The sequence below is a fragment of the Otolemur garnettii genome, unplaced genomic scaffold, assembly GCF_000181295.1.
Source record: "Otolemur garnettii isolate 467f Iridium unplaced genomic scaffold, OtoGar3 scaffold00010, whole genome shotgun sequence".
NCBI lineage: Eukaryota > Metazoa > Chordata > Mammalia > Primates > Galagidae > Otolemur > Otolemur garnettii.
In genome coordinates this window covers 9,185,200-9,211,638 of record NW_003852405.1, presented here as the reverse complement: position 1 = coordinate 9,211,638, position 26,439 = coordinate 9,185,200, and the positions used below count along the sequence as shown (strand labels likewise).

Genomic DNA, 26,439 nt, shown 5'->3' with positions numbered 1-26,439 from the left:
AGGATAATTGTGAGCTGACAAAAATGTCCTACCCATAAGAGGTATCCTTAGAATATTAAAAATGTCCTACTCATAAGAAGTATCCTTAGAATATTCTGCCTGGGGATTTTGACTCACAAGATCAGTCCAGGGTAGCTCGTCCTGGGTTTCAGGCTAGATGCAAGGCCTGTGGGGATCTTAACTTTCTCTGAACAAGCACTCCTCTTGTTTTTTTTTTAAGAGCGCTTTAAACATTTTTTTATGTTTTAATTTTTTAAAGAAAATGTCTTTTAAAATGTATCTTTACCTTGGAACTCACCTTCTTACATATTTTCGCATGCCACATAAAGCCTATCCTTTCAGTAGTCAGCTGGCTTTCTAACTCCTTCTGGAAGCCTTTCCCGCTCTGAGTTTGGTAAAGTCTAATTTTTTCTCTCTCTCCAAGCTGTGACATCCTTAATTAGGGTGGTATGCCTTTTACTGCTGTAACCTACATAACTGACACATGATAAGCTTAGGTTAGGCCTTTTTTAAAATTCCACTTTTATTTTTTTTTAATTAATTTTCTCTGAGTTCTTCAGAACTTGTGTTATACAGATTCATTTTCTTAGTAGATCTTTGATTATTAGATCTAGAAGTCTGGGTGAAATTTAGTTTGGGAGCAGAACTTTGAAGAGGCTTTATTGGAAAGGAATTGGGGAGCTTTAATAGGCGGTTGCCTTTGATGGAGGATTTTGCTGGTCCAGAAAAAATTGAGAAGGTGGGAAGGAAATACAAGGTAAGAATTCGTATTTACCCACAGACGTTGGAAAGTTTACCGTGGATTGATATTCATTTATTCATTTGACAAAACTTATTGAGGCCGGGAATGGTGGCTCACACCTGTAATCCCAGTACATTGGGAAGCCGAGGCAAATGGATTGCTTGAGCTCAGGAGTTAAGACCAGCCTGAGCAAGTGCAAGACCCTGTTTTTCCTAAGAATAAATAAACTAACTGAGTGTAGTGGCACATGCCTATAGTCCCAGATACTCCAGAGGGTGAGGCAAGAAGATTGAGATTGCTGTGAGCTATGATGCCATAGCACTCTACCCAGGGAGACAGAGTGCCTCAAAAACCCAAAGCTTACAGAAAAGCTAGCGTGGAGCAACGGATATAAAGTTAAAACCACTGTGCTCAAGTTCACAGTCTTCTAAGAAACATAAACACCTAGACAATAGGGGAAACACTTTTGTTTAATGGGTATGAAGTTATGGTTATATAAGGTAAATACATCCCAGAGCAATACTGTACAACATAATGCCTATAGTTATCACTACAGAGCTGGGAACCTAAAGATTCATTGAGGTTAGATTTCACGTTAGGTATTCTTATCACAAAAAAGGAGGAAGGGAGGCACAAGAAAACACTTGGAAGCAGCGGGTTTGTTTATGGCCTTGGTTGTGGTGATGGTATCGCAGGTGCATGCCTGTGACCAAACTCATCAGATTATGTGCATTAAATATGTGCAGTGTTTATTAGATGTGAATTATACCTCCATCAAAATCTATGTAAATGGAAAGCTATGCCACGTTTATGGTGCTGGCAATGAAGCATTGTGAGCTAGTACTCCTCAAATTTATAAATTAAATTGCAATTCCAGCGAAAATTCCAGAAAGTTTTCTGGAAAAATAGTGATAGCCAGGCTCCATCCCAGACCAAGGAAACCAGAAGTCGTCACAGGAGGATTTTCTCAGTGATACAGAGAAAAAGGGACTCAGAATTGTTTCAGTTGTTTTTCATGATCTTAAATGCTTTCATGTCATTTAAGGTTAGGAGAGGAGTCAACCTTTCCAAACATTTAACATTGTCTTTTTAAAATAAGATTTTTAAATACTTCAGGGTGGCTTTTAAAATTGAGATTTAGGTTGAGAAATAATAGATTACATAGTTCTCCCCCCTTATCTGTCAGTGAGTTTCTTGCTCAAGCGATTGCGCTAGGAACTGTGGGGAATGCAAAGAAGTGGGACAGAGGGTAGAAGTTGCCTTCTCCACGCCCTCAGCTGTGTCTTCAAGGAGCTCACGTCCAGCCAGGAAAATTGCATCGTTATGTGTTTTGCTGGTGTATTTTGATCATGAGAGAAACCCAGCTTTAAGTAAGTGTAGGAAATAAAAGGCTTGTGGAACCCAAGAAATGGTAAGTGCGTGGGCTTCGGGACTAGCCGGGATCTCCAAACCCAAATGAAATGACCCATCTCTTTCCCCACTTGGTGGACAAACATGGCTGCTCCCAGCAGCCACATGTTACAACTTCAGCTTCAGTTCCCTGGGACCCTGACCTCTCACCCCCAAGTCCACCTCCCTGGAAAGTGAGTGACTCATGTCACCTCTGGACCTATAAACTGTGGCTGGAGTGGGGTGGGGAGTTTGGAGGGCTAGGTTCACAAAGAACAGAGAACCCCCCTTTGAAATCAAGTAAAAGATAACAGTTTTCTGAACAGGAATTCTAGTTCCACACACACACACAAAAGTAATTAGATGGAGTTTGCTGGGCAGAAAACAAGTGTCTACGCACAGGTAGCACCTAGCAAGGTGAAGATATCATGGGACGGCACAGGAAGCCCACACAGTGCAGCAGTTATGACCAAATGATGGTACAGAATGTTGCTTTATTCCACCTGGCAAAAAAATTCTAAACCTTAGAAGAAGCTTCTACTCAGAGTTGGGTCTGAGGGCGCACTTGGACATGGCACCAGACGAGGGATCTGGAGTTGGTTAGCATGAAACAGGCCGGTGCGTGTAGAGTGCTTAGCACGCAAAGAATCATCACGACCCCACACAGCAACAAGGGGCCAGCACAGGACGGTTGAGTCTGGTCCGTTTGAGGGACCTCTAGGTGGAGATGTCTGATAAGCAGCAGAAATGGGGTGAAGTGTGCAACCCTGAAATGCCACGACAAAGGCTTCTAACCCAGGCTTGGCAGTTTGGCTTTCACTGAGGCTCAGAGGATTGTGCCCAGAATTCAGGGGAGGTTTTCAAGGATTACACAATAAAGGATGTGTTGAGAAAGGGGTTTCTGGAAATTGAGAATTGCCCATTCACTTGTGAAATGGAGCAGCACCCTATTTCCAACAAGAGGACAATAAAAGTCGGTATTTATTTATTTATTTTTAAAGTAAATTTATTTCAGGTTAATGTGAGGGTGCAAACAACCAGGTCAAAATATTTGATTTAGTTAGGCAGAGCTTGTCTTATGGTTATGGTCATGCAACCCCCCCCGCCGCTCCCATCAGTGAGAGGACCCCAACCCCCTTTGCCTCCTTTGATGCTCCTCCCTCAACTTGAATAGAAATGAGTTTTTCTGCTATTTGGGCATGTACTAGATCATCTCCTGGCTTCGTATTAGTATGGAGTACATTGGATACTTGCTTTTCTATCCTGGTGATACTTTACTAAGAAGAATGTGTTTCAACTCTATCCAGGACATTACAAAAGACGCGAAGTCACCATCTTTATTATGGCTGAATAGTATTCCGTGGTGTGCATGGACCACAATTTGTTAATCCATTCCTGAGTTGATGGTCATTTAGGTTGTTTCTACGTCCTGGTGATTGTAAAGTGAGCTCTGATTAACAATCTAGTTCCAATGTCCTTATGGAGAAATGATTTTTTTTCTTCTGGGTAGATGCCTGGAAGTGGGATTGTGGGGTCAAATAGGAGATCTAATTTGAGATCTTTGAGGATTCTCCATATTTCTTTCCAAAGAGGCTGTATTAGAAGTCTTTTTTTTTTTTTTTAACCACCAATGATTGCCACGATGAGGCAGAAACAGGGTAGTTGTCTTGATTCCTAAGCAGTTACAATTTAGACTTTAAAATTACATCAACAATTTCTTAGATATTTCTTAAGTTATTCTGTGGTCTTGTCAATCCTGCTTACCCTAATTTAGGATGATGATAATTATGGCCAAGTACCTGAAAGTGTTTGATTCTTTTTTCCCCATCTTTGTCATACATGTATGTGAGAATACTGTGCACGTGTGCGTACACACACACACACAGAATTCTTCAAAAGGAATTTGATCTTTTCATTTAAATTACTGAAATAACTTCTCAAAGCTTAAAAATATGAAATTCTTCCCATCTACTCTCCGTCTCAATCGGACAAATATTTTAAAGCAGATTTTAAGAACTAAGCTATATTAAAATTGTTACTGGAAAAAAAGCCACTTCTGGACAGAGCCCAAGCCAAAGTAATTTTAGCTCAAATTGGTTTTCCTGGAAAAACTGAAAATGTAGTTCAGAAAAAAACGCTTTGGCAATTTTACAAATCAATACTAAAAACCAAGATCAGCCTTCACTTCAGCAAGTCTCAAATACTACTATGGAAAGAATATTGTTTAACAAAAAAAAAAAAAAAGCTTGTTAAAATGCAGATTCTGGGGCCCAGCAAATAGTTCTAAACCAGAACTGAGCTGTTTAGAGAAGGTTTGAAGATCATAGTTTAATGAACTAAGAAAAAGACAAATGTAGAGATTTCTGAGACCGTAGGACTAGAATAACGGATTGCGTTTGGGAAACTCTCTCTGAGCTTATTACAGTGGAGCCACCTGTCAGCACTGTGAGACAGCATGGTACAAGGCACGGCTCCATCATTGTGTGTATGTGACTTTGGGTAAATCATTCACTGTCTCTGGCTTTCGGTTTTCTTTCCAATAAAATGATACTTTAATCTGTTCAGAGTGGTATAGCAAAACACCATAAACTGGGTGGCTTACAAGCAACAGAAATGTATTTCTCTTAGTTCTAGAGACTGAAAATTCCAAAATTAAGACACCAGCATATTTGGTGTCTGGTTAGGGACTTCATACAAAGCACCTTCCAACTGTGTCCTCCCGTGGCAGAAAGGGCCAACTAGTCCTCGGGGGTCTCTTTTATAATGGCACTAGTCCATTCATGAGCGCTCTGCCCTAACAACATAATTACCTCTCAAAAGATCCCACCTCCTAATAACATCACCTTGGGGGATAGGATTTCAACTTTATGAATTCTGGAGGGATGCAAACATTCAGTGATGATATCAAAAGACACAATTTAAAATGTGTGATCTTTCTGAAGTTTACAAACTCTTTGCAGAAGCTAATACAAAAAAATTGTTTTTAAATTTCAGGTTAGGCTTGGTGCCTGTAGCACAGTGGTTATGGTGCCAGCCACATGCACTGAGGGTGGCGGGTTCAAACCCTGCCTGGGCCTGCTAAAACAACAATGACAACTGCAACAACAATAACAACAACAAAGCTGGCCATTGTGGCAGGCACCTGTAGTTCCAGCTACTTGGGAGGCTGAGGCAAGAGAATCGCTTAAGCCCAAGAGTTTGAGGTTGCTGTGAGCTGTGATGCCATAGCACTTTACCAAAGGTGACATAGTAAGACTCTGTCTCAAAAAAAATTTTGAGGATACAAAGAAATAGGGTATAATGTTTGCATTTGTTAGGTAAAGTCCCTCTTACAATTGTGTCCTACACCCATGAAGTGTGCCATCCACCCTAACATTGTGCCCATTAACTGGGAACACACCCATTCTCCTCCCTCTTCCCTTTCCTTCTTCCCTCATTCTCCGTCCCCCCATCTTGAACTGATTTCCATTTTTCTCTTATGTGGGTGTGTATTAGGTAGTCTACTGGCTTCAGATTAGCATTGAATATACTGGATATCTGCTTCTTCATTCTTGTGATACTTTGCTGAGAAGAATGTGTTTCAACTCCATCCGGGTTAATACAAAAGATGTAAAGGCTCCATCATTTTAATGTCTGAATAGTATTCCATAGTAAACGTATACTACAGTCTGTAGCAGCCCATATAGCCTATAGCCAGGAGGAGTGAGTTGTAACAAACACCTGTATAGCTCAATAATGGCACACCTTGGTGAAAAGGACATAGAGAGGGATTTAGCTCTCCTAACAAGCATGAGAGCTAGTGAGATGAGAGCAGTGGTGAATTGGCAGTCTCTATACCTGTGGTGTTGAGAAGCACGAGATCAGCCTTATATTAGGCTGGAGGAGAAGGCAGTCACATGCACTGAGGGTGCGCATTCTATCATGGGCCCACTTACTCTGTCTCCTCTCCTGCTTGCAGAATGCCAGCATGGCATCTCCCTGCTGAAGATTGCCAAGCTCTACTAAAGTGTAGTATCTGTCTATTCTGAGACTGCTTTACTCTCTCTAAGATTATCTCTTTCCCTCAGCTAAAGTACATAGCCCTCAGGCACCTGAGAGAAATTGTTCCTGAGCAAGGTAGCTTAGCTGTCCACATCTGAAACCTCGTTAAGCAGGGCCCGAGGCCTGGCCAGTCCTGGGCCCTGACATTGTTAATCCTTTTTAGGTTGGTGGGCATTTAGGTTATTTTCACATTTTGGCTATTGTCAATTGAGCTCTGATAAACAATCTAGTGCAAATGTCCTTATGATAAAAGCATTTTTTGTCTTTTGTGTAGATGCTTACTAACGGGATTGCAGGATCAAATAGGAGGTCTAATTTGAGTTCTTTGAGGATTCTCCATACTTTCTTCCCAAAAGGTTGTATGGTTCTCTCCACATTCATGCCAGCACCTGCAGCTTTGAGACTTTGTGATGTGGGTTTGATATCCCTCTGACAGGAGTGTGTCAGAATCTTTAGGGATACTTGGGAAATTTTCGTTTCTGATATTCTCCTTTAGGACTTCCATTCCCTTGGGACATTGTTCTTCCCTCTTGGGATACCTATAATTTGTATGTTTGAACACTTCAAGTCCCATAATTCTCTGAGTGAACATTCTGCTTTCTCTGTCTTATTTTCTGTCTTTTTAACTGTCTGAGTTAGCTCAAGAGCTTTATCTTCTAGCTCTGAGATTCTTTCTTCTCCATGATCTAATCTGTTACTGATACTTTCTACTGTGTCAGGGGATCAAAGTCTCCTTGAACCAAGCCAATGCTATAGCCCCCCCAAGGCCAGGCCTCAGAGTGAGGCTCTGCATAAATGGACTATAGATTAACAAAGAATAAAAGAAATCATAAAATAATAATAATAAAAGTATATAAATAAAATTGTGTAAGATGTAAAAAAAGGTGGTATATCTCAGTTGTTATTTGAGAAATTTATATGGGAAAGATAAGAAAAGTAGAAACATCTTTACAAGAGAGAAAAGGAGAGAAATAGAAAGGGAAAATGGAGAAAAATGGGTAGTGTAGCAGCCTGTATAGCTTTATGGCTAGGAGGAGTGAGAGTTATAAAAATACCTGTATAGCTCAACACCTTGGCGAAAAGGGCATGGAGAGGGATTTTGCTCTCCTAATAAGCACGAGAGCTCACAAGATGAGAGCATTGGTGAATTGGCAGTCTCTATACCTGTGATGTTGAGAGGCACGAGATCAGTCTTATTTTAAGCTGGAGGAGAAGGCAGTTGGGAGCATGTGCATTCTGTCATGGACCCACTTACTCTGACTCTGTCTCCTCTCCTGCCTGCAGAATGCCAGCATGGTGTCTCTCTGCTGAAGATCACTAAGCCCTGCTAAAGACTAAGATCTATCTTTCTACGAAGACTGCTTTACTCTAAGACTCTCTCTCTCTCCTGTCAGCTAAAGTAGATAGCCCTCAGGCACCTAAGAGAAATTGTTCCTGAGCAATGTAGCTTAGTGGTCCACGTCCAGCACCTAGTTAAGCCAGGCTCGAAACCTGGCCAATCTTGGGCCCTGACAAGTGGTGTCAGGAGTGGATCTGACAGGGTAGAAAGGCTATAGCAGAAATAGAGCCATTACTATTGAAGAAAGAAACAATGAAAAAGTAAAAATAAAAAAACAAAACAAACAAACAAAAAACCTAGGGTGAAAAATTAAAAAAAAAAAAGGGAAATCTCTTTCTATATCTCAATATATTGCCTGTATAACAGGTGATGTTCTGGGGTTAGGACATGCAGATCATGATCCTGATACAGCTATAAAATGTGGGGGCTGGAGGCCACTATCTAGTCCCATCTTCCTGTTTTATTTGCCCTCAATACCTACTTAAGAGACACGCCTTGACCTTTCCAATTGATGCCCCGTAGCCACAAAGTGGCTTTCCCAGAAAAGCAAGTTTTGCTCAAGTCTCCCCAGAGGTAGCTGCCCAATTCATCATGCATGCCAGAACCAGCCTGGAATCAGGACTCTGGGGCTGTTCCTCCCGGGCAGCTCTCCCACAATGGTGGTGCCCTGCCAGCAGCCGAATGATGAGAGCTCTGTTCTACCCATTGGCTCAATCCTGGCCACTGAGCACTGTTTAAGATCATTCACTCGCGTTCTCCCAAGCCAGCTCTGGAAAATACACCAGTTCAAAACAAAACAAAAACAAAAACAAAAAAACCCCAAATGGGTCAGATTAGCTTTTGTCTGAAATCTGCTGCCATGCTGCTGGCCTCTGCTGGCATTCAAACACTCACTTTCTGTACTATTTCTCCGCTGCTCCTGACCTCGTTGTTGGCTACTGGAATTGCTTTCACCAGTTCTCTATGGTTTCCTGTTCTAATAATCACCACCATAGCACTCCTATGTCAGCTCCTGCCACCTCCCTGCTCCCCCAAAGCAATGCCTCTGGGCAGAGCACCTCAGCCAGAAGTGGCTGGAATCTTTTCTCCCCAATATCACCTCTAGTGGCTGCAGAGGAGATGTCTCTAGACTGCCGTCTTGTTCCAACTCCTCTTAATAAAATTCTTTAAACTTTTCTCCAGAAAAATTTTACACATTTTCCCACACAGATTTCGGGAAGGCCACACTTCACTTGAAATACCCACATGGACTTTATTGGCATTGGCTCTTAAAGGGGAAAAATTTGGTTTACCCAAATCTGTGTTTCATGACACCTCCATCCAATTTAGATCTGTCCCTGTTGAGGATTCATGTCACTTTTTGTCCCCCTCTCCCTGCCCCATGTTGGGAATCACCATTGTGACTAATATGTGTACTTATGGTAAGTGATGGTCACCCTGTGACCCTATTTTTCTAACTTTAGTTTTTGTAAGACTTCTGAGAGGTAGGTGGCATCATCATAATTTTATAAACAAGCAAAATAACTTGCTCAAGGTCACATGGCTAATAACAGACCCTGGATTTAACCCTGATCGTTCAACTTCTCTGGCAGGGTTTCTTAATCTTGGCACTGTTGCCATTTTGTCTCAGATAATTCTTTATTGTGAAGGTGCTGTCCTGTACATTGTGAGTTGTTTAGTGGCATCCCTGGCTTCTACCCATTAGATGACAGTAGTGTCCCCTCATTCAAAATTTGAAAATAGTCTCTAGAAATTATCAAATATACCCTGTGGGGCAAAATCATCTCCCTCTAAGAATCACTTCTCTGTGGTTTCCTGCCCTAATAACCACCACCATAGCAACCTGCTGTTGCTGAGTGGAGACTATTGGACCTGTAGTCTGATTGGGCAGGAGAAGATGGAGAACATTCATTACAAGATTTCAAGATTTCATGTGTTCCAGGTAAGGTATTTCAGGGTAGAGCACAATACAAGTCATTCCAGCTTCATAATTCTATCAATTTATATCTTCTAAAAACTCTACTGGTGGGTTTTCTTGAGATGGCAAATGCTCACACGCAGTTGAGTTATTCCCAAATCTGGCTCTAAAACAATGTAACAACATTGTTCCTTTGAAAAACATGCGATCTAAGGAGGCCCATACCAACACAATTGTCAGTTGCATAATAACTGAGAGACAAAATCTGAGGAAATACAAATGAGATTTGAAATGGGATTTTAGACAGCCTCAGTGTTGTGCTTAGAGAGGTTGCTTTGGCTTGGCTAAAGCACAGATGAAAGGAAACAGAAAATAAGCACTTTTTTCACTTGTACTACTTACCCTTTTGTTTCCCAAAGTATGTGAGACAGTTGCTGTATCAAGTTTTACGATCATGAAATTCAGTTCTAGTAAAGTCCACATTGGATCCTGCCAAGGTTGGGCATGGGGCTCTGTGATGGGGATTATTTTCAACTAAAACTCTTGTTTAAAAATAATTTAGGGGGAAGAGGGGCAAGATGGCATACTAGAAGCAGCCCATGCATGCTGAAAGTTTCAGGTAGATGCCCATTTATGAATGAATCTTCTTGGAAAGAGAATTATAAAACACCCGAAAAGCAATGAAGGATACTCAGAATGAAGGGGAAAGTGTTTGGGTGGGACATTCTGTTAGAAGATACCTGGAGGAGGCAACCACATTTGGGATGAGAGTCCTGGGGTTCCACACTCCCACCATGGGCAATGTAGTGTGAACCATGGTGGGGCCTCTGATGCCACAACAGACCTCTAAAATGATTGGGGAGCTGCTTGGAGTCAGTGCAACTGGAGAGTGGATGTGGCAGGGACTGGTGGCTGCCATTCATGAGTACTTCAACTGATGCTATTCTAGGCTCTCAGGTCCAGGGTGCCAGGTCTGGGGCACAGCCTTTCTTCAGCAGCCTCTGCATGATCCCTGCTGGGCCAGGGAAGGAGTGGGCAGAATGGATGGTCTTCCCTGCCATGTTTTGAGACTGAGAGATGAGCACCCCTTCCCTCAACACAGGATTTGAGCACAATGGGTGCCACAAACCCCACCTGAGAAACCTTGCAGTGACTTCCTCCTGGGCATGGAAGGACCTGGGCAGGAGAATAGCTCCAACTGCCTGGTAGCCTGATTCCAGCTGCCCCACCTCCACAACCTCCATGCTGCCATTTGCTTTGTATAGATTCACTTCCATAGTTCCCAAACTGCTGTCTGACCCTACAACTTACAGGCAGCTCCTATCCTGCCTCTAGGCCACAGCTCTGATTCCAGTGTTCCTGTTGTCCCATGGATTGTGGCTTTGCTCCTGAGCTTCAGACTCAGGTTCTGAGGCTCCCTATAACCATTGAGGCCCACAGCCCACAACTTAGGTTCCCACTGGCTACCTGTTGGGAACTACTCATAGTCCAATGCTCTTCCAGAGACTCGCCAGCCTTTAGCAGCTATTGCATCTGGACCCATTTTGAGTAAACACCCATAGCCCAGACACCTACAACCACTGCCTAGATAGCTTAACCCAGCTGCTACTGTCACCTCTGTGGGGAGACCTGGGCAGAACAATTCCCCACAATCCAAGCCTGTGTGGAGAAGGTATGGCCTAGCCCCCAACTAAAGCTTACAACAGTGACCTAGGGGGACAACCTACCACCTTACACAAAGATCAACAAGCACCAGCTTGAACCGTGACAATTACAGGGGAAAGGGACAAAATAGAATAGCTTCATTATAGGGTCTAAGTGCACCTGCCCCTCCTCTGCTGAGCTAAGCTTCCAGAGTATGACACAAAAGCACTATCTAGGAACCTCTCCTTTTCACTAAGTAGGAAGAATATCAGCTAAGAGAATTCTCAGCTAAGAAGAACAGATATATTGCAAATCTATCAGCCGTTAGCTGAGAGAAGAGAAATTCAGATGAGAAGAAACTAGCAGAATAACTCTGATGATCTGAACAGACAGAACATCTTGACACCCCTAAGGGATCACAGTAGATCTATAGCAAAGGAACCCAATAAAAGAGGAAATTGTTAAAATGTCAGAAATAAAATTCAGAATATGGATGGCAAATAATACAAATGGAATTTAAGAGAAAGTTGAAAACCACGAAAAAGAAGCCAAAAAATTATTTCAGGGTATCAATGAAAAAAAAAGTTGCTGAAGAGCTAGATAACATAAGAAAAGATTGATAAGTCTTAAAGAAATGAAAAAGCTTTTTAGGGAACTTCAAAACATGGTAGAAAGCTTCAACAACAGGCAAACCCAAGCAGAAGAAAGAATCTCAGAGCTTGAAGACAAGGCTTTCATGCTAACCCAGTCATTCAAAGATGCAGAAAAGAGAATAAGGAACAATGAACAATTACTCAGATAAATATAGGACTATGTAAGGTGAACGCATATAAGAATTGTACGTGTCCCCAAGAAAGAAGAAGAAGAAGCAAAAATCATGGAAACATTCTAAATGAACTATTGAAAAGAACTTCCCTTGTATCACTAGAGATTCTTATATCCAGATACAAGATGGTCATTGAACACCATGAAGATTCACAGCAAATAGGATGTCACCAAGACACATAGTCATCAACTTGGCCAATGTAAAAATTAAGGAGAAAATTCTACAAGCTGCAAGACAAAAGTGATAACTAACCTACAAAGAAAAACCATCAGGATAATAGCACATTTCTCAGTGGAGGCCTTACAAATCAAAAGAGATTGGGGCCCCATTTTTAGTCTTCTTAAATGGAACAACTGCTAGCCAAAATGTTGTGTCCTATAAACTGAGCTTCATAAATAGGAGAAATAAAGACTTTTTCAAACAAGCAAATGGAAGGAAATTTTTCACTACTAAAATTGTCCCATAGGAAATAGTCAGAACTGTGTTATACATGAAACAGCAGAGTAGATACCCAGCAGTGTAAAAACACCCAGAAGTTAAAGCTCACAGCTCTTATAAAACAATAGCACAAGAGAAAAAAATGAAATAATAAGGCATCACCCAATATGATTAACAGAGCAGTATCCCACATATCAATACTAACAGCCAATGTGAATGGTCTTCTTATTGCCCTACTTAAAAGATATTGACTGGCTGAATGGATGATAAAATACAACGTAAGTGTCTGATGTCTTCAGGAAACACATCTAACCCCAAAGGACTCACAGACTCAAGACAAAAGGATGGAAAAAATATCTCACTTAAATGGAATTCAAAAAAGAGTAGGTATAGCCATTCTCATATCAGATAAAATGGACTTTAAATCAACAATGGTAAAAAAAAAAAACAGGCAAAGATGATCATTGTATAATAATAAAGGAAGTAATTCACCAAGAAGACATTGTGTAAATGTCTAATAACTGACATTGTGTAAATGTCAATAATCCTAAACATATATGCACCTAACAGGAGGTCCCAGATTCACAAATCACATTCTACTGGATCTATGCAGAAAGATGAATGGGGAATTCAACAGCCCACTGACAAAGTTAAACAGATCATCAAAGAAGAAGATAAAATACTGGAAATCAAATGAGACTTTGCAACAAATGGACCTAATAGAGATTTACAGAACATCCTGCACTCAAACTACTGAGTATACCTTCTCATCAACACATGGGACATTCTCCAAGACTGATCATACCTTAAACCATAAACATGTCTCAGCACATTAAAAAAAATCAGAATCATACCAAATATCTTTGTTTTGTTTTGTTTTGTTTTGTTTTGCCAGGGCTGGGCTGGGTTTGAACCCACCACCTCTGGCATATGGGGCCAGCACCCTACTCCTTGAGCCACAGGCGCCGCCCCATACCAAATATCTTGTCAGACCACTGTTGAATAAAACTAGAAATTAACTCCAAGAGAAACACTCAAATCTACACAAAGCCAGGGAAATTAAACAACCTGCTGCTGAACAGTCCTTGGGTAAAAGAGAAAATTAAGATGAAAATGAAAAGATTCCTTGAACTAAAAGACAGAGGGGACATGAGCTATCAGAATCTATTGGATATAGAAAAAGCAAAAGCATATTTGAGGGGAAATTTAATACCCTCAAATGCCTACAGCAAAAAGACAGATCACAAATTACCAACCTAATGTCATATCTCAAGGAACTAAAAAAGGAAGAGAAAACCAAACCCAAGGCCAGAAGAAGAAAAGAAACAACAAGACTCTGAGCAGAACTAAATGAGATAGAAACAAAGAAATACACAGGATCAACAAAACAAAAAGTTGGTTCTTTGAAAAGATAAACAATAAAAGACCTCTAGCTAGATTAACCAGAAATAGAAGAAAAGGAGCCAAATAAACTCAATCAGAAATGAAAATAGTATTATAACTGATACCACAGAAACACAAAATATCCATGAATATTACAGAAATCTCTATGTGCATAAACTAGAAAATGTAGAGAAAATGGATAAATTCCTGGAAACACACCTCCCAAGACTTAATCAAGAATAAATAGAAGTCCTAAAAAGACCAATTAGCAGTGAGTCTGAAGAAGTAATAAAAAAAAAAAATCTAACAATAAAAGTCCTGGACCAAATGGATTCATACTGAATTCTACCAGACCTACCTATCCTACAGAAATTATTCCATAACATTGAGAAGGAAGGAATCCTCCCTAACTCATTCTGTGAAGCCACTATCATCCTGATTCCAAAGCCAGGAAAGGACACAGCAAAAAAAGAAAACTATAGACCCAAAATCTTATGAATATAGAGGCAAAAATTCTCAACAAAATCCATCCAAGCAAGTTCAATGGCACATCTAAAAAGTAATTTACCATGATCATAAGAGGTTCATACCAGGGATGCAAGGATAGTTCAACATATGTAATAAAAGTGATTCACCACATAAACAAAGGCAGAAACAAAGACCATAGAATCTTCTAAATAGGTGCAGAAAAAACATTCAATAATATCCAGCACTCTTTCATAATAAAAATTCTCAATGAACTAGGCATAGACAGAACATACCTCAAAGTTATTAGAGCCGTATATAATAAACCACAGCCGGCATCATACTGAATAGGGAAAAGTTGAAAGCACTCTTTCCAAGAACTGGATTAAGACAAAGGTGTCCAGGGTCACCAGATTTCTTAAATAGAGTACACTGGAAGTCCTAACCAGAGCAATCAGGCAAGAGAAAGAAGTAAAGGGTATCCAAATTGGAAAAGAGGAAGTCAGACTCTCACAGTTCACTGACCTTATCATCTTGCATCTAGACAATCCCAAAGAATCCACCAAAAGACCCCTAGCATTGATAAATATATTCAGCAAAGTTTCAGGTTACCAAATCAATGTACACAAATCAGGAGCACTTCCTATGTACTAGTAAAGGTCAAACAGAGAGTTAAATCAAGGACTCAATACCATTTACAATGGCCACAAAGGAAACAAAATATCATGGAATATACTTTATGAAAGAGGTGAAAGATCTCTATAAAGAGAACTATGAAACATGTGGGAAAGAAATTACAGAGGATGCAAACAAATGGGAAAGCATATCATGCTCATGGATTCGTAGAATCAGCATCATTAAAATGTCTACGTTTCCCAAAGCGATTTAAAGATTACCATCAAAATACCGATATCACATTTCACAGATCTAGGAAAAACAGTTCTATGCTTCATGTGGAACCAAAAAAACCCAATAGCCAAAGAAACCTTAAGCAAAAAGAACAAATCTGGAGGCATCACATGACTTGACTTCAAATTATACTACAAGGCTATAATAATCAAAACAGCACAATACCTGTGTAAAAGTAGAGACATAGACCGATGGAACAGAATAGAGAACCCAGACATAAAAACCATCCACCTACAACCAACTGATCTTTGACAAAGCCAACACCAACACACACTGGAGAAAGGAAGCCCTATTCAATGAATGGTGTTGGCTAAACTGGATGGCCACATGCAGAAGAATGAAATAGGCTCCCCATCTCTTGCTATATAAAAAAAATTAATTTAAGATGGATAAAACCTTAAATAGAAGGCATGAAACCATAAAAATTCTAGAAGAAAATGTAGGAAAAACTCTTGTAGATATTGGATAGGCAAAGAAGTTATAACTAAAACCCCAAAGTCAAATATAAGAACAATAAATGAATGAGACTTGATTAAATTAAAAAGCTTCTGCACAGCAAAGGAAATAATCAACAGAATAAACAGACAACCTACACAATGGGGGAAAATATTTGCAGACTATATATCCGATAAACATTTAAGCAGTTAATATCCCGAATCTACAAAGCATGCAAATAAATTAGCAACAAAGAAACTCAAACAACCCTCATTGAAAAGTAAGTAAAAATAAGAATTAAAGTTTTTCAAAGAAGATAGACAAATGGCCATCAAACATACAAAGAAATGCTCAACATGACTAATCATCAGAGAAATGCAAATTAAAACCACAATAAGATAATATCTTACTCCTGTCAGAATGGCTATCATAAAGTTAAAAAATCAATAGATGCTGGCGTAGATGCAGAGAGAAAGGAACACTTATGTACTGTTGGTGGGATTGCAAATTAGTACAGTATCTGTGGAAAATAGTATGGAGAGTCTTCAAAGAAATAAATGTAGACTTACTATTAGATTCAGCATTCCTACTACTATGTATCCGGTAGTCATTTCATCAAAAAGACTCCTGCACATGGATGTTTATTGCAGAAAAATCCACAACCACAAAGATGTAGAATCAGCATATGTGCCCATCAATTCATGAGTGGATTAAAGAAAACGTGGCATGTATACCATGGGGTACTACTCAGTTACAAAAAGGAATGAAATAATGTCTTTTGCAGCAATTTATATAGCACTGGAGATCCTTATTGTAAGTGAAGCATCTCAGGAATGGAAAAAAAATACACAACATGTACTCTGAGAAAATTGGGAGCTAACTGGTGGGCACACCAGGGTACAAAGAGATGTAAAGGTCATTGGAAATCAGGAAGTGGGGAGAAGGAGTTCAAGAAGAGAGGGAGGGGTAAAAACCTTCCTATCTAGGACGATGCACACTCTTTGGGTGATGGGCACACCAAAAGCTCTGACTTAAACATTATAATAGGTATCCATGTAATAAAAGTATTTGTACACCCTTAATATTTTGAAAAATTACCTTGGGAAAAAATTGAGTAGCATTAGTCACAACTATGTGGTTACACACAGCTCTGAAAATATTTTAGGAAAGTCAATATAACAACGCTCTGTTGCATGACTGTAATGCTAATTATGTCTCTTGAGAAAGATATTTGAGATGGAAATCTTGATAGCACATATCAAAAGTTCCCAAGGGACCTACTCAGTGAGCACGATTAAGTATTTACAATGTTTCAGGCACCGTGCTCAGAAAAAGAGGCTTGCCCTGGCTCAGCTCACCATTTGGAGAGGGAATGTCCAATACACGAGAAGTCTGCCTTATGGCAGTGATACACTCAGGTGCCCTGGGGCACACAGGCTGGACAATCTGTGATGTCTTAGTTGGTTTTTTGTTTACTTACAATGGACTATCTAAAACTGGGTAATTTGTAAAGTAAATTTATTTCTTAGACTTGTGGAGGCTGAGGCCCGAAGGTCAAAGGGCCATATCTGGGAAGGCCTTCTTGCTGTTGGAGACCTGTTACAGAGTTTGGAGGTGGCACAGGGTGGCACAGGGTGTCACATAACACAGGATGCTGAGTGTGTTATCTGACAATTCTCTTCCTATTCTTATAAAGCCACCAGTCCCACTCCTGTGATAACCCAGCGATCTACTAACCTATTAATCCATGAGTGGGTTAATCCATTCATGACGGCTGAGCCTTCATGAGCAATCATTTCTTAAAGATTCCCACCACTCAATACTGCCACATTGAGGATTAATTTCAATATGAACTTCAGAGAGGACAAACATTCAAACTGTAACATGAGGACCAAGAAAGTCATCCTTCAGTAGGCGAAGTCTGGGCTTAGACTTGGGAGATGAGTAGAACTTAGCTGGGCAAGAGTGAGGGAAGATTGTAGAGGAAGAGAGAGGCAGCTCGGGAACAGAATTCCTGCAGCAGATGAAGCGTCCCAGATGGCAGAGAGGCGAGACTGGGGCACACTCAGGGATGACAAGTTGCGCTGTACAGCTGGAGCAGAGTCAGAAGGGGGGGATGGGGTAGAGAGGTCATGTGAGGACTTACACGGAGCTGCTTTAAGATTTCTGTGGACCTAGAGACTTTTGGAGATCCCATTGCACATTCTATCAAACATATCACATGTACTCTGATTCTATGTCAAATTATAAATAATGAGTTGAATTGCAGTTGACTACCTAATATTAATATTAACTTCTGTTTAAAGGTTTTCCTAGTAAATTTTCCTAGCTAGTAAATTTTTTTTCAGATAGCAAAAATTTTAAAAGGGTCTTGAAAAGCTGGCAGGCTCTAGGCATTGTGATTCTAAGGCCCAAATGATAAAACTGCAAACCTTCCACCCAGTGTTCAATTTCTCATTTTTCCTGCCCTGCTGAGATTTAGCAGGACCACGTGCAACTCAGCTGGCAGGTCCATTTCCTAGCTCTTTTGCACAAGCAGTAGCCACGTGACCAATGTTTTGGCTGTTGAGATACAGAAGGGATGTTTGAAATTTTCAGGTCACATTCTTAAAAAGGAAGCTGGTTGCTTTCCCTTTTTCTTTCTCCATCTCTGTGGGCTAAAATTGGATGTGGTTGTGGTGAAACAAATTCAGCCATGTAGGCAAGGATGACCTTAGCATGCATCAGAGTCACGTGGAGAGCTTGTTAAAACCCAGGTCACTGGGCCTCATCTCCAGAAATTCTGATTCAATGAGTCTGAATCATACAAATGCCCAAGTGATGCTGCTGATGCTGATTAAGGACCATGTTTTGAACACTTCTGCTCTGGGGGTAGAGGTGTAGACAACTGGCTTTCTAGATTACCTTGTAGGTAGCTCTGCCTTCCACCTGGACTACTCATTTACCCCTATGGGAAAGAAATAAATTATTCTTTATTTTTTGAACCACTGTAATATTGGGTCAGCTTGTCACAGGGGATTAATCTATAGCAGCTAAGCCTAAAGGAAGCAGCCAAAGGAAGCTGAACTTTACCAAGGGAGGTTGCATAGTGTAGTGTTTGTGTATGGGCCAAATAACATGTGTTTGAATCCCAGTTCTACCCCTTCCTGGTTGTGTGATCTTGGACAAGTTATTTAACTTCTTTGTGGTTCATTTTTCTCATCTGTTAAATGGATTCAGGGGAATAAGGTCACCTAGAGCTTATTACCTTTCTGGACTATATCCAGTACCAGGCCCCTAGAAATCCTCACCCATTGGCCATGCTATTAAGGTCTGCTCGAGCTTTTTTCAGGGGGGCTTATTCCTGATGGCTGACTCTGGCCCCCGGTCTGAGATTTTGCCAAAGGGTGGTTGTGTGACAGGGGTGTGAATGGCACCTGGATGGACATGTTGGAGTGTACTACATTAAACATGGGACTTTGCTGGCATGTGATGGTGGAGCAGAGGGTGGGGGAAAATAGAGGTGGACTGCAGGCCAGATGCACACTCTCCAGGTTGTGGTATCCCAGGAGCATGGATATGGGTCTGAGAATTCCAAATTTAAGCCTGGCTTTCCAGTTGTCATAAAATATGTTTGTAGAGTTGGGAGAATAAAACATAATTTAACAGTTCAATAGCTTTATTAATGATTTAAAGATATTTAGACAATAGCATGTAAATTTCCACTTGAACCCCTGCTGTGGCCTATAAAGTTAGGGGTGGAACCAGGTAACCTGTAGGCCTGGCATGAGGTTTAAATGAAACAACAGATGAAAAATACTCAAAACAATGGCTCAGCGCCCATAGCTCAGTAGTTAGGGTGCCAGCCACATGCACCAGGGCTGGTGGGTTCAAACTCAGCCAGGGCCTGCTAAATAACAGTAATAATAATAACAACAAAAAAATAGCCAGGCATTGTGTTGTGCATCTGTAGTCCCAGCTACATGGGAGGCTGAGGCAAGAGAATCACTTAAGCCCAAGACTTTGAGGTTGCTGTGAGCTGTGATGCCACGGCACTCTACCAAGGGCAACATAGTAAGTAAGACTCTGTCTCCAAAATAAAAAAAAAAATACTCAAAACAAGGCTTTGTACGTACAGTATATACTCAATGACATCAGCAATGCTGGTGTTCTTGATTCTCCTGAGGGAAATTTTGTCATAGCCTTGAAACTAACAAAGAACAAGATGACACAAAAAAATACGCTCAATTTTACTTATGATGCTAGATCTTAAATAAAACACTAGCAAACAGAATCCTGCCTGCAGTCTATTTAAAAAAATATATATCGTGACCAAATAGAGTTTATCACAGGAATACAAAGATGACTCAACTTTTAAAAATATACCAAATGTAACCTGCCATATTAGCAGTTAAAGGGGAAAAAAAATCATTCATCTCATATAAAAACTATTACTAGAAATAGATAGAAATGTCCCTAACTGATGGACAGAATGTCAGAAAACTACAATAATCATATTTAATGATTATTAGAAACACTAGGGTAACTTGAGGAGGACGATTAACAAAAGCCGTGATCCCAGGAGAAACAGCAGGATGACAGGGGAGAGAGTCCAGCCTGGTGGAGAGTTCTACAAAGTCTATAGTGCTGGAAAGAAATAAGAGTGGTAGGAAGGAATTTGTGGGTGGCCCAGAGGCAAGAGCAGAAGGCAGAGAATTGGATGAGATCAATTAGGGAGAGAAAGTAGGGTGAGAAGAGAACCAAGAATGGAGCACTGAGGAACACCATGTTAAGGGACCAGTGACCCTGGGAGCCAGAGGTGAGTCTGGGGGGAGCAGACAGAGGGCAACAGAAGTACAGAGAAACCTAGGGGGACAGAGCTCTGAGGAGGAGTGCATTCTTGTCAGAGTCAAAGTAAAGAGGGCAAGGACTTAGGACTCTCTGGTTTGCTCCTTAGAGGCTGCTGCTGACCTTAGCCAAAGCTGTATCTGTAGATTGGGGAGGGCTGAAGGCAGTGTGTGGGGGGAGCATTCAAAGGGAGAACAGGAAGTGGAAGCAGAAAATAAGCACTTCCACCAGGAAGCGGAAGTGAGCTGTGTGTATGCATCCCAACAAGGAGGTGAAGTTCCGGGAAAGTTTTATTAGGTTGTGGTCAGATCAACATTTTCCTAAGGCCAGATGGGAGCAACCAGAGGAAAGGAGAGAGACTAAAGGTGTATCAGAAAGGAGGTGAGTGGTAGAGCAAGTTCCCATTGGAGGTAGGGGAAAGGGATGCTCTTAAAACCACTTAACTGTTTTACTATGGGGGAAAAAATAAATGAAATCACTCACACTACCATCCTTACATTAATCCATTAAGTATTTATATTAAGTATCTTACTGTGTGCTGGGCACTGTTTTGCTGCTGGGAATAAGAGAGAAAAAATTTCCCCCTTATATTATCTAAGTTCAATGACTTAAAACAAAAACAAAAACAAATCCAGAACCAAACAATAATTTGACCCTTATCAGGCTAGGGCTACAGGAGACACAGTCTTGGCAGAAGTATGTGTGACTTCCCGGCCTACAGTTCCTCAGTAGGGACTCTGCTGATTCTCACAGGGAACAGGGGGAGCATCAGCTGGGACCAAGGATCTGGAATTTGTACACCCTCTTGAGACACCTATCAGAGAGTCCTTTAGGACTAAGTTAATGTCAGAGAAAAAACTACTTCAATGCAAAGTTTTAACTACAAATGACTAGAAGAATCCCTGGTAGTCTTGCTACACTTAATGCACTCAAAACCTCAATGAAGACAAATGACCAATGAGCAAAAAGATGACGGCAAAAGCTCCTTCACATCAATAAACTTGATACCTACACCTTCTGTCCTCTGACTGTCACTGGTTTTCTCTGACAATGCCCTCCTACCCCCAGCCAGTTTCATTTACGTATAGCCCAACTGGACTAAATACATCAGTCATGCTCTTGTCTTACCCTCATCAGAGTTCTTAATGGTCATTAACTAATCATATTGGTTTGGAAAGAGAAAGAGAAAAGCCAAGCAGGTGCATTATGACCTTGATCCTGAGACATTACTCCCAGGGACAAACTGGAAAAGACTCCTGCCATATGACCCAGGACTACATTACAGGTTAGGTAGAAGGGGTATACATCTGGTGTCAAAACTAGGGAGAAGAAATGCTAGATCCATGAATAGGGATTCACAGAAAGTTACAGAAAGGGATTTGAAGTCATTGAATGGAAACTCCTTATTCGACATCATGAGAATAATCCATTACAAGGCCAGTTGAGGGACAACTGGCTGAGAACCCATCTGTCCTGCAACCCCACCTGGCATTTTTTCCACTATATCATGTCACCGTAGACCATGTTAACATTTTTTTAAAATTTCGGATTAATATGAGGGTACCAACGATTAGGTTACAATGTTTGTGTTTGTTAGGTGAGGTCCCTGTCCTAGTTGTGCCCTACTCCCAGTAGGTGTGCTGTATACCCTTCCTTTGTGTTCATCAGGTGGGAGCACCCCGGCCCCCCTCCCTCCTCCCTCAGGTACATTTTCAAATACATGATTTTCCTAGTGAAAAATTATTAGAGAGGATGTCTTTTGTGAAAAATTTCCCACATGGAAGTGGGACCAGAGAAGATTCCAGCATCAGATTGTAAATCTGTAGGGCAGACCATAAGATAAAAAGTTCTGAAGTCAGAAGCCATCTTTATTGTTCACCGGTGTGGATTATTCTGGCTCCTTGCTTTCCTCCATCACCTGTTTTTTCTTAACAGACTTCGTATTTTAGAGCAATTTTAGGTTCTCAGCAAGTTTGAGCAAGAAGTGCAGAGATTTCCCACAACTCCCAGCCCCTCACATGCACAGCCTCCTCCATGTCAACATCTCCCATCAGGGGGGTCCGTGTGTTACAACTGTTGAATGTACAGTGATACATCCTTCTCAAAGTACATAGTTCACTCTTGGTGTTGTACATTCTGTGAGTGTGGACAAATTTATAATGACACGTATCCACCATTACAGGAGTAATGAACAGTAAAAGAACAGTTAATAGAACTGCAGTAAATACTTTTACGACCCTAAGCATTCTTTCATCCCACCCTCCCCCAACCCTAACAACCAGGGACATTTTTACTGTCCCCATAGTTTTGCCTTTTCCAGAATGTCATATGTGTCATATGGTTGGCATCAAACAGTCTGTAGCCCTTTCAGACGGGCTTCTTCCACTTAATAATATGCATTTAAACTTCCTCCAGGTCTTTTGATGGCTTGGCAGCTCATTTCTTTCTAGCACTGAATAATATTCCACTGTCTGGATGTACCACTGTCACCTACTTTAAAACGTCTGACCATAGGGCGGTGCCTGTGGCTCAAAAGGGTAGGGCACCAGCCCCAAAACCCCGGCCAAAAAACCCCCTACAAAACAAAAAAACTTCTGACCATTTCACTTTTACCTTCTAACCATTTCATTACTAAAACTAGAAGCCAAACTCTGGAAAGGGGGTTGGTGATGAGGAAGAGCTGAAATCATTATCATTTAAGTTGAGGACTGGAGATTTTTTGTGAATAATTATCCACATCGCACTTTACCAAAGAAAAAAAATGAATTTCGATTAGAATGTAAAATAATTATCTCTAAAAACGTTGAAGCGAAGACATCAGTGCCAGGTATTGGAAGTATAGAAAAATCTTAGAAAAATCTTGCTCCTAGAATGCTACAGGCCGAGATGAAGTCCACTGGAAGTACATAAAATTTATTCTAACATTGAAGGGAGGGAGAAAAGAAGGAAAAAAAAAAACTGAAGCAGGATGAAAACTAAGGTAATGAGAGAAGGAGAGAGAAAAGACAGAAACTTGTTAACTATAGGACATTCTGAGCAAGATATTTTTCTTCCTTTTACAAGTTAGAAGCTATTGAATAATTCATGCCAAGCGTGGAAAGGCTGTCTTTTCCCTGGGTGATGTATAACTGAGCAGGAGAGAGCTTCGAGTGGGTTCACCGCATCAGCCACCACTCTTGCTTTTGAGCACAGGATGCTCTTCTCTTGAGCTCAGCTTCTGCTTTTGCAGCCAAGCATTTTTGCTGCTGCAGCCTGCCTGCCCACCCGCCTGGGCTTGCAGCCCGCCACTTTACTTTCTCCAGCCCTGGTGCCAGCTGAGACTTCTCCCTGCAGCTGCTGGCTCCTTCCTAGGACCATGCGTGTGGATGTTGCTTGGGAGAAGCCGGCACTTGCTCCTGGCACCGATCCCAGCTGAGTTTCTCCTGTTGATTTCTGGACCACAGATGCTGTCGCTGAGGAGGTATTTCCTGGCATCCCTCTCTCTACAACACCAGCTAAGGACCAGCCCCAACACAAGGTACCCTCCATCCCCTTCCCTGGGCATTTTTCCCAGCTGGGATGCCTCTGTTTTCTCCTGGAAACTAGGCACTCCAGCTGGCAATGTTTCTCTCTCTGTGTATGTGTGTGTGTGTGTTTGGGGGGAGATGAGGAGGCTGTTCTTGGTGTCGCTCTGTCCCAGGGCTTCCCTGATGCCTGCCCAGTGTAGTGCAAGGAGACCTTTTCCCTAGGTCTAGAGACATTTCTCAGGCAGGTACCTGTCATCTGCCACCCCCGTTCTCCTCGAGCTCCCTTACTCCCCCTCCCCCAGCCCATTATTCCGCTTCAGCCTTTTGTGTTGGTGGCAGAGGGCTGAAGGGATGTCTTTACCCTCCCGGCAGGCAGGCAAGTGTCAGGATGGGCCGCGCTGGAAGAAGGCGACGCTAGCGAGCGAGGTGTGAAGAGTTGGCCAGAATGACCAACTCCTCCTCCGCGTCCACGTCCTCCACCACCGGGGGGTCACTGCTGCTGCTCTGCGAGGAAGAGGAGTCGTGGGCGGGCCGGCGCATCCCCGTTTCCCTCCTGTACTCGGGCCTGGCCATTGGCGGCACGCTGGCCAACGGCATGGTCATCTATCTCGTGTCGTCCTTCCGCAAGCTGCAGACCACCAGCAACGCCTTCATCGTGAACGGCTGCGCCGCCGACCTCAGCGTCTGCGCCCTCTGGATGCCACAGGAGGCGGTGCTCGGGCTGCTGCCCGCCGGCTCTCCGGAGCCCCCCGGGGAGTGGGACGGCGCCGGGGGAAGCTACCGCCTCCTGCGGGGAGGGCTGCTGGGCCTCGGGCTCACCGTGTCCCTCCTGTCCCACTGCCTCGTGGCCCTGAACCGCTACCTGCTCATCACCCGGGCGCCCGCCACCTACCAGGCCCTGTACCAGCGCCGCCACACGGCGGGCATGCTGGCGCTGTCCTGGGCGCTCGCCCTGGGCCTCGTGCTGCTGCTCCCGCCCTGGGCGCCGCGGCCCGGCGCAGCGCCCCCGCGCGTCCACTACCCGGCGCTGCTGGCGGCCGCGGCGCTGCTGGCGCAGACGGGGCTGCTGCTGCACTGCTACCTGGGCATCGTGCGCCGCGTGCGCGTCAGCGTCAAGCGGGTCAGCGTGCTCAACTTCCACCTGCTGCACCAGCTGCCCGGCTGCGCCGCCGCCGCCGCCGCCTTCCCGGGCGCCCCGCACGCGCCGGGCCCCGGCGGCGCGGCGCAGCAGGCCCAGCCCCTGCCGCCCGTGCTGCAGCCGCGGCGCGCTCAGCGGCGTCTCAGCGGCCTGTCGGTGCTGCTGCTCTGCTGCGTCTTCCTGCTGGCCACGCAGCCGCTGGTGTGGGTGAGCCTGGCCAGCGGCTTCTCGCTGCCGGTGCCCTGGGGCGTGCAGGCGGCCAGCTGGCTGCTGTGCTGCGCCCTGTCGGCGCTCAACCCGCTGCTCTACACGTGGAGGAACGAGGAGTTCCGCCGCTCGGTGCGCTCCGTCCTGCCGGGCGTCGGCGACGCGGCGGCCGCCGCCGTCGCAGCCACCGCCGTGCCCGCCGTGTCTCAGGCGCAGCTGGGCACCCGCGCCGCCGGCCAGCACTGGTAACCCCGCCGGGGCTCGAGGGAAACGGAGATTCCCGGCTTCCGGCGTCTTTGGCCACCATCTCCTCCTTCCCTCTTGAGCTACCCCCTACCCGAACAAAGACTCCCGCCGCGAAACCCACGAACGGGGCAAAGATTTCGCCCTGGACCCCAGGGGGATACCTGAACCACGGCCTCTCTACACACGGCCCCCTCCCCTCGATGTCATTTCGGACGGCCACCTGATTTCTGCTCTTTGTTTCTGTGTTTTAGAGAGATCTTATTAAAGTCAAAACACCAGAGACTTCAAGAACTCGCAAACTGGCATTTTAAAACGGTTAATTTATTTCAACACAGTTTCGGAAAAAGAGTTTTCATAATGTATAATCTTTTCCACCTTCATCGTCTTATACATGAAGCGCCTTGAATGTGCATGAGCCAAAGGAAATACTACTGAGGGAGGACACATAATCCCTAGGGGGGATTTTAGAAAGTCACATGTGGATGGCCGTATAGCAATTTAGTCTTTGTATGTTAACCTGGGAACTACGCAGTGCGCTCCAGTGTGAGTTTCGATTAAGACCACAGGTCCTTTATTCTTAAAAGGGTTTTTATGAAGTTATTCTTGAATGAGATAGAATCTTAGCCAGTGAAAGGGAAAAAAAACCATTTTACACTCACTTTATTGTATTCCCAAGACCGAAAATTGGCATTATGAGTTAAGGGGAAAAATTTACAGTTTAAAAATTGATGGTCCGAGCCAGCACTGGAATTTTGAAAGCAAATAAGGATGGTATCTATTTCAGGTACAGGTTTCACATTTTCTATAGCATGCACACTTGTGGGTACCCTCCTTTTGTAACCAATTTATTTGCCTTATGAGTGTGATTGCAGCTTTGAACAATCTGTGCTATAATGGTTGCTAAGGAGACTAAGTCCTATTTTCTCTTTTAACATTTAAAGTATCTCATTGCACATGATATAAACACTAATACCGTGACTGTATAG

At 42.8% G+C, this 26,439-nt stretch overlaps 1 protein-coding gene across 1 annotated transcript; it reads left to right on the top strand.

Annotated features, from left to right (window-relative positions):
- Nucleotides 1–23,545: 23,545 nt before the first annotated feature.
- On the top strand, nucleotides 23,546–25,522 carry GPR88 (G protein-coupled receptor 88). The gene is made up of 2 exons (XM_003784114.3): nucleotides 23,546–23,873; nucleotides 24,235–25,522. Exon 2 carries the CDS (start codon nucleotides 24,308–24,310, stop codon nucleotides 25,454–25,456), a length of 1,149 nt encoding a protein of 382 aa, XP_003784162.1. The 5' UTR covers nucleotides 23,546–23,873; nucleotides 24,235–24,307; the 3' UTR covers nucleotides 25,457–25,522.
- Nucleotides 25,523–26,439: the final 917 nt, after the last annotated feature.

Bases quoted from the DNA above. Each gene is read 5' to 3' on its own strand.
- GPR88 (XM_003784114.3), top strand. From the start codon at position 24,308: ATGACCAACTCCTCCTCCGCGTCCACGTCCTCCACCACCGGGGGGTCA.